General features: G+C 47.0%; 1 protein-coding gene across 1 annotated transcript in view; it reads left to right on the top strand.

Moving 5' to 3' along the window:
• The window catches only part of tgfbr3 (transforming growth factor, beta receptor III), a 106,708-nt gene that overhangs the window by 81,362 nt on the left and 10,346 nt on the right, over positions 1-15,000 (top strand). The window contains exons 11-15 of the mRNA XM_076278423.1: positions 328-474; positions 2,048-2,248; positions 4,743-5,036; positions 7,628-7,760; positions 14,691-14,735. Of these exons, the coding sequence (XP_076134538.1) occupies positions 328-474; positions 2,048-2,248; positions 4,743-5,036; positions 7,628-7,760; positions 14,691-14,735 (820 nt within the window). The remainder of the gene's footprint in view (positions 1-327; positions 475-2,047; positions 2,249-4,742; positions 5,037-7,627; positions 7,761-14,690; positions 14,736-15,000) is intronic.

Here is a 15,000-nt window from a genome sequence, read left to right as displayed (position 1 = left end):
TGCCTTGGGAGCAGGGATGTGGAGACCGCCTGATCGTTCCCACGTCTTAATTCCAGCTCATCTGTTGTTTGGGGAGGGGGGACAACTCTGGCAGGCCAGCTGACCGATATCTGACCATATCTGTGCGCACTCCCGAAGAACTCTTCTGATTGGATCACAGTGTTACGCTGGAAGCAGCTGTAGCTAGGAAACCTCACATATCCCAATCCAACCTGCAGAATAAACACTGGATTGCTGGTGTTGTGATTGTGGCAAATGTCTGTACAGTATGTCTTGAATGCTAATGTCTGTATGTTTCTGAATGCCAATGCACATTGTGATTGACAGGTGCTGATCAGCCCGTCGGAGTCGAGAGACGGGAGTGGCTGGCCGCCGGACTTTGAGGACCTAGAGTCGGGGGACGTGTTCCCAGGGGATCAAGAGGGGCTGGAGAGAGCCCTGCAAACACCACGGAACCACCGCATACCCATTCTGGTGAGATATGACACACAAGACACACACACACACACATACAAGAGTAGTGTAACTGTTTGAAAAGCACGCTTATTAGCAGTGAGGTCAATGAACACAGCTAGTTAGCAAATAAAGAAGCATAGTCCGCATACCAGATGCTCCCAAATAGATTTGATTTAGCACCTTGTGTGACATTTCAGGGTCCAAGGCCTTCCTTGTCAGAGTAGTCACAACGGTAACTTGTTTTCTTCACATTGTTCCAGTTAGATTCTTACTGAAGATCGGCAAAAAAGAACCACTTTTGCAATCTGTTGCTGCTTATTTGTCATGAATCATACCTCTTATGAGTTTTCAAGGGTTATCAGGCTTATCATTTATTATAGATTAAAGCTGTCTGTTGTCAAATGTTTGAACACGGGAGGCTGATAAATCATCAAGGATGCAGAATGTGTTCTGTGTTAGGTGAGGAAGGATCTGTGTGTAGTGGATGACCAGTTTGAGCTGGATTGCGAGTCTGGATGGTGCAATGTCTGGTCAGAACCGGCAAAGTGTAGGTTTGATGGGGCTTCCAGAGTATCTGGGCCTCGAAGAGACTACAACTCCCAGACTCCCTCAGTGCCAGTAAAGTGCTTGGTTGGCTCATGAGTGGGATGGATGATTCAGCCTCTGACCACCTCGCCACATGATGTCTGTTTCTTGAACTCTCGACCTGACATTCTGGAACGTTGCCATTCCTTTTCCTTTTCTACTTCAAAGCCATTCTCTCTCTCTACTCCTCTCTCTCTCTCTCTCTCTCTCTACTCCTCTCTCTCTCTCTCTCTCTCTCTCTCTACTCCTCTCTCTCTCGCTCTCTCTCTACTCCTCTCTCTCTCTCTACTCCTCTCTCTCTCTCTCTCTCTCTCTCTACTCCTCTCTCTCTCTCTCTCTCTCTCTACTCCTCTCTCTCTCTCTACTCCTCTCTCTCTCTCTACTCCTCTCTCTCGCTCTCTCTCTCTCTCTACTCCTCTCTCTCTCTCTACTCCTCTCTCTCGTTCTCTCTCTCTCTCTACTCCTCTCTCTCTCTACTCCTCTCTCTCTCTACTCCTCTCTCTCGCTCTCTCTCTCTCTCTACTCCTCTCTCTCTCTACTCCTCTCTCTCGCTCTCTCTCTCTCTCTACTTCTCTCTCTCTCTTCGATCCCATTTTGAGACCTCAGCCCCTCCAACTTTCTTTACCTCTGTTTACTACCATTCACTGTGTCTCTTTCCCCTTCTCATATTTTTATTGTTCTTTTCATATTCCAACTCTCCCTCTCAATATCTCTGTTGTCTACCTCTCCATGTCTCTCTCCCACTTCCTGTGCCTCTTGTTGTGTTTTTTCCCCTAGTCTTCTGGTATCTCTTCTATCACTCTGTCTCCTGCTGTGACTAAGCAGACTGACCCACAGCACAGATAGGTCAATATCAGATGCATTAATCTGATGTCAAAATTGAGACCATGTTTTCATTGGATCTCCTCTATCATTTTCTTTCCCATGTCTCCTTTCCATCTCTCTTTCTCTCTCTCTCTCTCTCTCTTGTTCTCTCTCTTGATGGCTCTGTCCTCTTTCACCCCAGTTCAACTGTACGTACCGCAAGAACCAGAGTCCAGACCACGGCCCCCCTAGCCTCTTCCCCGGCCCCAGCTTCCCTGGAGGGACAAAAGACATAGTGGACAACGTCACCTTCAGCATGCAGCTGCACAGCACCAACCTCTTCCTCTTGGACCCCGACCAGGCCTTCTTCACCGTCTCGGAGAACAAACCCATCTACGTGGAGGTGAAATAAGCAAACCCCAACACAAAGACAAATATCATCAAATATACACCACACATTTTACAGTTGATTGCCTCCAAAGATATATGTAGCTGAACTGAAGGTCAAATGTGAATCATTCACTTATTTACCAAAGGGATATTTGTGCAGTAGTTTATTGGTTCATTGTTAAGAACTCACTGTAAGAACTGTAAGAACGTATGGGAGTATGCACTGTATGCACTGTATGCAACAAAAGCATTCCATTTCCATTCCATTTTCTGTGACATTCCATCTTGATAACTGCTGTTTATGTAGTGCTTTTGTGTCAGCTCTGGGGTGCTTGATGCTGAAGGTGTAAAGGGTGTGATGGGAGGACTTGTTTTGTTAAGAGAAGAGAACCTCTGCCTTCCGTTTGGCTCTGCCACTGTTTCACGCACTAGTGAGAGAGAATCTGTTAGTGCTACCCTTGCACTGGATGAGAAAGGAGCAGTATAGCTCATGTCTTGTTTTACTGCCTTGTTGATACAAGGTCCCAGAGCATTTCAAACTTTTCAAACCCCCTCTTGTATTTTCAAAGCCATAAAGTGGGTGTAAACGAATGATATCACAATATATTAAATTTTACAGTGTATGTTATGTATATAACATATATTACTTTAATGTTACATTTGGAAGTATTTAAACCCGCATGCACACAGTGAAGAGAGATGGCGTTTTCTTTTGTGTTGGACGTATGTAGGATCTGTCATGCCAAGTCAGGACGTTAACAAGGTCTGTCTATGGCTCCAATGAAAACATTGTTCCAAAAGATGATGCTGTAAAAAGCAGCCCCTGAGGAGGGGCTCTGTTTCGGAGCGGCCGCTTTGAAGTGGCAAATTTATGGCCCCGACAGGAGCGAGGGAAGATGGCAGAGTGGACAGAGCGCCAGCGATGCCACAAAGGGCCTCTCTGTCCGTTGGCGTCGGACCCTATCCCCCGCTCCCCTTCTCCTCCCTCCCTCTCTCTCTCTTTCTCTCCCCTCAGTCTCTTTTTCTGTCCCTCTCTTCTCCCGCTCGGCCGAGGGATTCGCACGGCTTTGAGAATTCTGACACGCGGCGCCCGGGTTCTGACACACGTTCCCAGGCTTGGGAGGATGACCTCTGCGTTCGGCACGGTCATTGCCGGTGGAGCAAATGTGGCCTCCGTATGTCCCAGTTACTCTGCTCATTCATCTCTCTCCTTTTATGTTTGTGTGTGTGTGTGTGTGTGTGTGTGTCTATGTGTGTGTGTGTGTGTGTGTGTGTGTGTGTGTGTGTGTGTGTGTGCACGCATGTTGGTGGCACAGCCAGTTCATGTACTATACTTAAGTGCCTGGCACAAGCAAAGGCAGGAAATAGGATGTGATAGTTTTATGGCTCTTGAGTAAGTACTTGTATCTGTGCTTGTGGGCTGTGTGAATTGGTGTGTGATGTGTGTGTGTATGTGTGTGTGTGAGAGAGAGAGATAGAGAGAGAGAGAGAGAGAGAGAAGGGGGAGAAAGAGGGAAAGAGAAGGCAGAAAGTATGGGGAAAATGTGTGTTCCTTCAGGCGGACGAGCGTAACTCAAGGCAGGCAAACGTATTTGTCAAGCCTGGAGCAGTGGTGCCACAGACAGAACCAGATGTGTAACACACTTTATTTTTCAGCAGAGAAAGTGAGAAGGAGAAAGAGAGAGAGAAAGAGGGAGAGAGAGAGAGAAAGGGACACCATAAGTCAGGAGGAAATACCTCGTGGTCTGAAAGACGGAAAGATCCTCTTAAAACTGTTGAAGGCAAAGAAATCTCACTTTGAGAAAGCTGTGATTCTTGGACAAGCTCGCCAGCAGGCCTCTGACACAGTTCCTCTTTGCCTTCCTCCCCTCCTGTCTTACGCACTCTAATGCTTACAAGTCTTTTCTGTCCTCTTCTCTTTCCTCTCTTCCCCCCTCCCTCCCTCCCTCCCCTCCTCCCCTCCTCCTCTCTCTCTTTCAAAAAAAACAAAAACAATGAATGACCGGTTTCTAGTTCGCTTTGATCGTATTGAGACAAAACTCTCGGCAAACGTGCGGCCGGCCCTGCAGCTTGGGCTTAATAGGAGCCAGAATGAACAGGAGTGGTTGTCAGCTGCACTCATAGAGGCATGATTTACCACGTGCTGAGTGGAAGCCGATAAGAGAGAGCGGCCGCCATGCCTCCCACTCAGGGTGCAGGCGGCTTGGCAGCCGTGTTTGGTCACGGCTGCTGTCCATGTGAAGTCGGAAGACAACCGCTCCGGGGACGGAATGCAATTAATGATGAGGTGTAAAGTGCAAATCACACCAAGTATTTGGACCTCTACATGCTCTCAGACATCAGAGTGAAAGGTGTTTATGTAAGATTGGATGTAACTCAATTTGGACAATTTGTACAATTTTGTTACAGAGAACTGTGCCAAGAATCAAGACTAAGGACGCTCCCTCTTTGTCTTTCTCTCACTGTTTCTGTCTCATGTTAAATGTGTCTTCTTCCTCCCTTTACAGGTGTCTGCTACCAAAACAGATCCTGATTTGAGCTTCGTGATCCAAACCTGCTTCCTCTCCCCAAACTCCAACACCAACATGCCGTCGGACTACACGCTGATCGAGAACGTCTGCCCCACCGACGACACGGTCGTGTACTACCCGTCCCAAGTAGACCTGCCCATGCCCCACGCCCAGACTGAGCGCAAGCGCTTCAGCTTCACCTTCAGGCCAAAGTTCAACACCTCGCTGATCTTCCTGCACTGCGAGATGTCCCTGTGCTCCAATGGCCCCAACAGCAATGGACTCCCTGAGGTAGTTCCCTAGTCCTCCCCTGTTCTTCCCTCGTCTGGTTTTCAGCTGTCCATAATGGATTTCTGTCTTTCATCTGTTTCTATCTTTGGCAGTGATTTCCTAGTGGTTAGGGATCTGGCCCTCCAAATGCAGCACTGGTGGTTGTTCGGTCCCAGGGGCTGCCAACATTGTTCCCCAGAGCAAGGCCCATAACCCCCATGCTGCTCCAGTGGGACTGTCTCTATAGTTACCTCACTTTAAGGTGCTCTGAATAAGGAGCATCAGCAAAATGACGAATAATCATATAATATCTGCTCTACATTTCTTCCCTTTTTTCTCCTTTTTTCTACTCCTCAGTCCTCATCTCACCTTAATCTCTCTCTCTCTACTTCTCTCGATGCCTCTCTGCTCTTCTCCTCAGTGTTTTACTCTGTTGTTTTCTTTTCATCACTCTCTCTTGGCTTCTCCTCCTTCTCCTCTCCTCTCTTCTCTCCTCAGTTGTTTTCTGCTCGTCTCTCTGCTCTTCGCCCGCCCTCGGTAAATCAACATAGATTCCAGACTTCCTCAGGTCTCTTGAGAAGCAGAGAATCTCAGACAGCTCCTACAGACTCTCTGCCATTGTATAAATCAAAGCCTGCATACATAAAGCACCTCAGAGTGTAAGATCTGACTCAGGATCAGGCTTGCCTGTCTGTATCCCAGTCACATAGATAATGTTTATACAGAGCAGTCCTGATTGCGGACCAGCGCTAGGTCTGTAATGAATACCGGCTGAGAGCCAGGGCATTGGCACAAATCAAATCAAAAACATGGAAGTTGGGTTAAATGACAGAGAGATTTAAATCCTTTGATTTTTGTATGAAAGGGCCTTCAGTATTTCAAGTAAACTGTTCCGATCTTTGCCTCTCTTGGACTTGGGCCTCAGATGAAGATAAAGTGTTCGTCCGTGTCTCTGGCGTGATTGCCCAAGTGAGAGTGTCGTGGCTGTGTGCTCGGCACGGTGCAGTGTGGTTCAGAGGGCTGTCGTTGGCACATCCTGCCGCTGCGCGCCATCTGCCAGGCCTCGTCCATCCTCGGGCCTGCGGGCAGGAAGCATAAATCTCCTCCAGGTCTCCCGAAACAACGCCGCCGCGCTGAAGGAAAACAAAGCCTGCCTCCGACTGAAGTGTCGTGATCTTTTTTTTTCTTTCCCTTGCTGGGCCCTCCCCCATACCTTCTTCTTGTCCATTAAGCTCTTTCACTACCTGCACTGCACTTAACATTCATTTTCCCTTGATCATTTCTTTTTTTCTCTCCCTCATTTTCTCCCTGCAATCTCTCACACACTCTCATTTCTCTCTTTCTGTCTCTCTCATCTCCCTGTTATAAGTTGAGCTGTAGAGAGTGGAACTGCTGACTCAGATTTGTGTGGCTGTGGTGTTTTACTCTGTAGCAGTAATCTGGAAGGGGATGAGAGATGAGCCACTTTTAAATAGGTACCATCCTCGTCAAATTACATGTGCGGTTTTTGGGAGATCAAAGGGTCACTCCCTCGCACACTTCTGAGAGACAGGACTTCAGAGAGAGAGGGAAGGAGAGAGAGAGGATGGGAAAGAATTAGAGAAAGGGAGAGAGAGGATGGGAGATAGTTAGATAGAGAGACTATACTATAACTGCCCTCAAACAGGACCCCAAATGCCAAGCCTCCTGACCCCTTTTGGCTATATCAATCAGCTCACAAAGCCTTGTCTGACAGTGTAGATGAAGACACAGACCACAAATGATTACTGTGTAGAGATGACATGATGCGTTTTGTTCAGTTGCGCTTGTCTTGTTGGTTTGCTTCAGCATCAGTTTTACTGTGGGAATGTACTATGTGAATTAAGTTCCCCTTATCTGTGATGCATGACATTATTAACTCTTAAATACTGTTCCGGTAAAAGAAAAACTGATTTTGTTTGGAATGGAAACTAAGTGGGCTGAGGTGCTTGTAACAGTATGTCACTTTAGTTTTCTTTTGTAGTGCTATGCTAAAAGGTGCTCTAAGCGATGTTATGTCACTTCTGTTGACTTTCAAACAAAACAGAGAGCTAGCTCGCTACTTCCTCACCCTCCCTCCCGTGCTGCTCCCGTGCAATTGAAACTCTCTTAAACGGGCATCTCTTCTGTGATTTGCTGGAACAGTTTGTTATGTTTTCATGGGCTAGGTTTGCCCAGGTTGTTTTTGTTGCCATTTTTGGAACCTGGGCTGTCCACAGAGATCGTGTTTTTTTACAGTATTCAGGACACAGACAGCTAGCGGTTGGTTAGATGATGTTTGCAGAAAGTGACAAAATGTTTTAGCCTTAAAAACGAGTGGCATCGCTTAGAGCACCTTTAAGGATTATTATGTTAATATGACATGCCCTTAATACCAGTGTCACAGAGCACTTACTTGCATATGGATGATGATGAGATATACGTGTTAACATAATGCTTAACAAACAACTCATATCACAGGACTCCCTGGCAGAAGACATATTGTAAAGACAATAAATAAATAGAAAAAACTGTTCTGTATGTTTAACAGGCTCCTGTATTAGTATTCGTCTCTGTGTGTCACCAATGCTGTTTCTGCCTTGGGCTCTTTGCAGTGCATGCTGCCAACCGAGGCTTGCAAAGAGATATCCATCTCCACCATCCTGAACCTGATGATGAACACCAAGACCTCCACCAAGCCCCTGGTGGTCATCTCTGATGGAGTCATCCCAACCATAGAGCTTCCAGGTAAGGCCAGCACATGTGGCAGGACCCCTTAGCCATTCTCACACTACATGGATCAAGTTGTCATGCTGTCACTGTAATTGACTTAAGTCACTGGCCCAGGATGAAACCAAGTTCATGGCGAATTGGTGTTGTTTAGTAATTGAATCCGACAGGCATGAGTCCTTTTCCTAGAAAAGGCATGTTTTCAACACACACTCCTCAAGCCAAGGCCCCTTGTGGGCTGCGCTAATAAGGAGATCTACGAGTGTATGATCTCACTGACAGTTGTAAATGAGGAGGGAAAAATGGGATTGTGTTATGGGAAAAACTCAGTCATATCTTGGGGGGGGGGGTGGTTTAGGGACAGACAAAAAGACAGACTGAGCGAGCGAGTTAGGGAGACAGATATAGAAAAAAGAAAGCTCTGTAGTGTCCAGTGTCCATCCATCCAACCATAGAGGCCATATTCCCATCGGACAGATGACCTCAGATCTGTGTCCGACCCAAGACTAGTGAAAGCCTAGAGAGCTGTATTGTGGCTGTTATGGTATTTCAGTCCCAGCCCTCTGTGGAGGCACCCCTTTGTGATTACATCCGGACCCAAAGTTGGTGTTGGTCTGGCGCATCACAGCCAACGCTAATGAAGACCAGGGGTGCTACACACACACACACACACACACACACACACACACACACAAACACACAGGGATGGCCTGTTGTGTGTGTGTGTGTTGGGTAGGGTGTGTGTGTGTGTGGGGGGGGAGGGGGCAGGAAGTGTGTCAGGCATAAGGGACATAAGGGGTACAGAGTATTTCACCAAACTGTGGCAGGCTGCTGCATCTGGAAAGTGTTAGCATGTGGTAGGGAGTGTATGAGGTTAAGTATGACTGTGTGTGTGTGTGTGTGTGTGTGTGTGTGTGTGTGTGTGTGTGTGTGTGTGTGTGTGTGTGTAATTTGTGTAGAAGACAGCTCTTGGGGAGGCCTTGTGTCAGTTCTGGAACGTGGGTCCCATTTTAAGTTTTAGCTGATTAGTAAACAAAGAATGTTCCAGCACCAAACCACAGTTGTTTATACTTAGAGCCAGTCTCAGAAGTCCTACTCACTCCAAAGCACACACACACACACTTTAGGGACAGAGAGAGTGAGAAAGGGGCAGCCTGAAGAACCATTTCAGAGCAGCCAATGCAGCATCCGTCTCTCATTCTGTCTCCAACCTTTCCCTTTCTTTCTTTTTATTGTAATTCTCTTGCATTCCCTTTCCCATTCCCTGTTTGTCTCATCCTACGTCTCCATGTAGAGAGTGTATGTCGTAACTGTGCGGTCAGCTCAGGAGGGAGGGGTACATCAGGCCGGGGGCTTAACCCAACATCGCACTTCACTAATAATGACCTAATCTTAGATGGGGGTGATATCATGAGAGCCTGAGAGCCTCTTTCCCTACACACATACACACACACTCTCTCTCTCACACACACACACACACACACACATACCAACGCATAAAGCTTCTTCCTCATCCACTCCAGCAGCCAGTGAGCTCTCCCACATGTGAATTGTGTCAACCACCCTGACTCACTTCTCTAATGGAAATCATTCCTCAGTGATTCAGCAATACTGCGAATGCTGTTACTCCAGCCCACGGGTAATTGGGTGGCTATGGTCACCAGGGACGCCTTAATACCACCCGAGGCCCCTGGGCTATATGTTTTTTAAGCCCCCCCCCCCCACCGCAAATATTAATTATGATTAAATGATCTGACCCGACACATAGCGTGCGCTTTTGGTTAATAACATGCAGTGTAGCCGATCATTATTCAGCCTATGTAAAACCTTTACATAAACAGGAACAGAAAGCCCTCGAATCACGTCTGCCTACCCATGACATCGCTTATCAAAAAGGCTAGCCAACTGCATGAAAACAAGCGTTGAACTTTTACAACACTGGCTTTAGGCTAAGTTAAAAGATGAGTACAGATATGGACGTTTAAAAGCTTTTGGGTCATTCCACGTCAGTTCAACCAGGGCCCACGCACTTAGGTCTCAAAAAATTCTGAAAAAATTACCAGGTGTACTTATGTTACCCAGGAGACACACTGTAAAATTACTCTTAAGATCAATACTTTCCAAGATACAGCCAGTTTTATAGGGGGACGGGGTGTCGATTTTGTTCAGCCTCTTTTTTTTGTCAAAGTTCACAAGCCCACAGCGCAAGAACTAAACCATGTAGGAGGCTCAAATTTAGCATGCTGGTACATAAATAGGAATAGTATGTAGCAAAATCGTCACGTTTGGTCTGGATAATCCTGCATGGTCATAGCTGTCCCTCAAAGTTGATACAAATTTTATTGGAGTTTTTGGCTGGGCTCTGTTTAAGCCTGAAAAAGAGCCCGATCAAAATCGACACCCCCTCCCCCTGTAAAACTGGCTGTATCCTGGAAAGTATTGATCTTACATAAGAGTAATTTTACAGTGTGTCTCCTGGGTAACATAGGTACACCTGGTAATTTTTTCAGAATTGTGTGCGTGGGCCCTGGTTGAATTGACGTGGAATGACCCTTTTCAAAAGTTTGTCGTGTCGGGGGGTTCCCCAGGAGTTTTTTTGAAATTCTGTCTACTAAACACACCAGTTTAACGCAGTTTGGGAGGGACAGAAATACTTTTAGCCTACAGAACAAGCTGGCTCATGTGACGTGAACATGGCTACCTTATGCATTATCACTACACTACATGGAGACATATCTCACGTTAACAATGGAGAAAACATAACATAGACTATTATATGTGCGAATGGGTTAGCACAAACTTAGCTGTTGGTGAACGGAGATGCAGATCACTAATTCATTTATTTGCGCCACAGCCCATGTTCTGCGTTCACTCCTATGAGACAAGTGAAATACATGTTTTTAAAGCCGTTTCATTTCCAGGCTATTTGCTACGATATTTACCTGCTATGCCTTCTGTTTTCATGGACAGTTACAGGAATCCACGTCATTCGTTTTTCGTTGCTTCAATCCTACCCACGTTATCTCCAGAGTTTGTATAATAAGTTTGTCAGTCAGTTTCAGCCTCTCCTCTAGCTCCTCTACACCCGTTAGGATTTATTACGTTTTCTTACATTTTGTTACACTCTAGAATTGGAGAAGACAAAGGGGGCCTCTGCATGGATGTAATTGTAGAGCAGTGCTCAATTATTTAGGCTAATGACACCGTGAATACGGACACGCCGTTTATTATTATTGATTATCATTATTATTATTAGGAGGCCCCTCATTGGTCGAGGACCCTGGGCTGAAGCCCAGGTAAGCCCCTGCATTAAGGCGCCAGTGATTGGTCACAGGTTGTAACGGGGCCCCGGCGGCGCTTGATTAGAGACTTCCAGCCAAAAGACCGTGGTCCAATAGAGTGACACGGTGGCAGACACTTTTAATTACGGTTGGCCTTTTCGGTTTTCTGCTGTGAAATTAGCACCAGCAGTGTTTGCGCAGTTTTATGTAACGCACACACAAACAAGATATGATGGGCCTAAGTGAATCCAGATTCACTCCCAGCCTGTGTGTGAATCTAGTGCGAATCTAAAGCATTTCAGTGCTGCCACACGGCCCAGCCTGCAGATGTGGTTCTGCCCGGGCAGATTGATAGTCCCTGCGCTATGATGAAGTCAACTCAAGCTGTGCCATAATCATAATGAGCGAAATGCAAGCTGGATCAGATATTAAAAACAAACTCCACACTTTGAACACAAAGACATCTCTCATGGTGGGAAGGCGGCTAGAAAACAAGTGGTCTTTTCACAGCAGCTATGGGAGAGAGAGAAGGAGAGAGTAAGAGAGAAAAAGAGGGAGAGAGAAAGAAAGAGGGAGAGAGAGAGAGAGAGAGAGAGAGCCCTGGATGGAGTCCCAGCGCATGCTCTGCTCCATCTGCAAATCAAAGAGAGACGTTTTTGGGACCAGCCGCCATGGCCATGGAAAAAACACGGTGTACCCTTACGGCAGGATCAGAGCGACCTCAACACATTGACCCTCCCCTTTACACACAGACACACACACACACACAGAGATTGGAGTTGAAAACGATTGATGAAGAATATGTAGTGACGTGCCAAAATGAAGCAGTTGATTGTCCTCTAAGCAATGCTGAACACACACACACACACACACACACACACACACACACACACACACGCACACACGCACGCACACACAGAAAGCTTGCCAGAAATGGGATAGTTGATTGTTCTGTGTGACACACTCATGAGAGCGGGAAAAATAGAGGAGTGTGAGAGTGTGAGCGCCAGGAGCTGCCCAATCAAGGAAATGGGCCAAGCTTTACACACGCTCATGCACACGCACACACACACACACACATACGCGCACACACACATGCACACACACACACACACACACACACACACACACACACACACACACACACACACACACACACACACACACACACACACACACACACACAAACACACACACACACAAACACACATGCACACACATGCATACACACGCACACACACACACACACACACACATGCACACACACACACACACACACACACACACACACACACACACACACACACACACACACACACACAAGGCCTTGTACTTGAGTCATCTTGTCCTCCTCTGAGCGAGCAGGATCAGAGGTTAAGGGAAGTCAAATGTCACACCACACGCTAGAACTCCGCAAAGGAACTCGGTTCCGTCAGCCGTTGGCCCAAACGCTTGAATGAGAACATCACCCCTGGTTTTCATGCTCCCTCTCGTTCCCTTTTGGCTGTCTTTGGCTCTGTCTCTCTTTCTCCTTTCCATCTCTTGTTTCACTTCCTCGCCTCTTTCCCTCTCCCACTCCCTTTCTATCCCTCTCTCATTCTCTCTCTCTCCCTCTCTCTCTGTCTCTCGCTCCAGTTTTTTTTATCTTCCATGCTCTTCTCTGTCTTCACTCCCCCTAACCCCCCCGCCCCCTGCACCAGAGCCAAACTCACCACAGAACAAGCGAGTGTATTAAACAAAAGGCTGCTGACACAGGAAGGTGTGGAGGCCAGAGGCCCAGCTCATGTAATGTTGCTTTAAGTGTGTGTGTGTGTGTGTGTGTGTGTGTGTGTGTGTGTGTGTGTGTGTGTGTGTGTGTGTGTGTGTGTGTGTGTGTGTGTGTGTGTGTGTGTGTGTGTGTTACTCTTTTTGTACATGTCCTTGTGTATGTGTGTTGGTGGTGAGAGAGACTTTTTTTGTCTATGTGTGCGTTTGTGTCTTGAGTGTTCCTGTGGGTTTAGGGAGGGGTGTATATGTGTGTGTGTGTGTTTGTGTGTGTGTTTTTATATGTGACCCCTATTTTGTGTGTGCATGTTTGTGTGTGTGTGTGTGTGTGTGTGTCTACTTGCCTCCTTGGACAGAGCTCTGTTTGCATGGGCGTTACAGTTACAGTACTGACCCACCAGAACCGAGCCCTCTGGCCCTCAGCTCCCAGCTCCGCAGCAGGGTGGGGTGAACCCTGAGCCCCTAGCCCCCTCCCCATCCTCTCCCCCTCTCGCTCTCTCCCTTTTCCCCCGCATCATTAAAGAAATTGCTGGGTCTTAACTTTCAGCCTCAATCCCTCCCCATGTTCACGTATATCTGCCATATGCATCATTGCTGACCTCACCCCAGTTATGAATGTGCTAATTTTCTTGGCATGGGTTTTGGGAGCTGCCTGTCCTCCCCACACTTCTCTCAGCAATTCTCTATCTCTTTTTCACTTTCTCTGTTTCGCCTTCTCTCTCTCTTCTCTTTTTGCTGTTTTTGCACATTTATTCACAGACCAGAGGGGTTTTGTGGTGTTTGGCTGCTCTGTGTTTTTGCAGTTTTTTGAGTGTGGCTGTGATTGTGTGTGTGTGTGTGTGTGTGTGTGTGTGTGTGTGTGTGTGTGTGTGTGTGTGTGTGTGTGTGTGTGTGTATGTGTGTTAGTGTGAGTGTGTTTATACATGTGTGTTTGCCTGCATGAATGCATGTATGTGTGTGTGTGTGTCTGGGATCAGTCACTGTCCAGCAGCAGCCTTAGGGAAGGCTCCAGTGAGATCGCCCAGCACAGCTCTGTCATCGGCCCCCTCACAAGGGTGCCCCGTCGCGCCCAAGGTGTCTCCTCTCTCCTGTCCTCTCCCCTTCCCCAGAATGGTGGCCTTTGTGCCTTTGGGCTTTGGATGCCGCCCAGCCCGTCCCGAGGCCCGCGGGCCACACAGGGACCATTGTGCAGGAGAGCGCGGGCCTAATTAGAGCTAATTAGATCAGTGAAACTCATCCATGTTATGAGGGGGAGCCAGGGAGACGGTCCCCTGGTGCCTATCTGAGATCAGGCTACAGTAGATAGACAGAGAGAGAGAGAGAGAGAGAGAGAGAGAGAGAGAGAGGGAGGGAAGAGAGAGGGAGTGATAAAGAGAGGAAGGGAGAGGGAGGAAAGGGGGAGAAGGGGAGAGAGAGATTGTATCAGATCAAGATCTCCTTTCATTGTTACTGTCCAACAATAACAAGAGGCAACGTATAATGTTATATTAAAGAGTCCATTAAAATAGCTACATTTGTGTGTGTGTGTGTGTGTGTGTGTGTGTGTGTGTGTGTGTGTGTGTGTGTGTGTGTGTGTGTGTGTGTGTGTGTGTGTGTGTTGGGGGGGAGGTGATGCAGGTGTGTATGTGTGTGTGTCTGTGTGTTTGCATGTGTTCTGTTAACAAACTCTTCTGCACTTTGCGTCCACTGTAACCTTGGCTTCGGGGAACACACTGTGCGTTTTTGGAGAAGGACACCCAACGCCTTGGTCGTCCCGTGTGAACGTGCAGCCAGACTAGATCCAGTGTTCATCCAACATTTCCCCTGATCACCTCTGCCTCTCCTCATTCTGGATGCATTTGCACATCTGACTGTATCTCATGCCAGCAGCAGATGTTGACTAGGTGTCTTGTTTCCTTTGCAGTTACGCCCACTGAAGATGACCAGACAATAGAACCCCCAAGTGGACGTGAGTTCTCCATTATGAATGACACCTTTTATTAACTCACTGGCCGCCTTATTGTCTGTGTAGGACTTTAGGCTAAGAATTAACCAAAATAGATATAAAGTTGACAGGTTGATTTGACAAGACAAAGTACAACTTAAAAGTGCACCAATCATCAGTATTATGTTTGCAAAGCATATTTTGTGTTATCGTTGAGAAACTTTTGTAGGTCAAGGTCAACAAATGCATAATAATCGTTACTATAAATCAGTTTCCATCTATCATGTCA

The sequence above is a fragment of the Alosa pseudoharengus genome, unplaced genomic scaffold (genome assembly GCF_046254945.1).
Source record: "Alosa pseudoharengus isolate Yale_2024_CS ecotype anadromous, Long Island Sound unplaced genomic scaffold, YU_APseudo_1.1 YU_APseudo_1.1_scf_11, whole genome shotgun sequence".
In the NCBI taxonomy this organism is placed as follows: Eukaryota; Metazoa; Chordata; class Actinopteri; order Clupeiformes; family Clupeidae; genus Alosa; species Alosa pseudoharengus.
The sequence above is the reverse complement of the archived record's forward strand: the minus strand, read 5'-3'. Positions and strand labels throughout refer to the sequence as shown.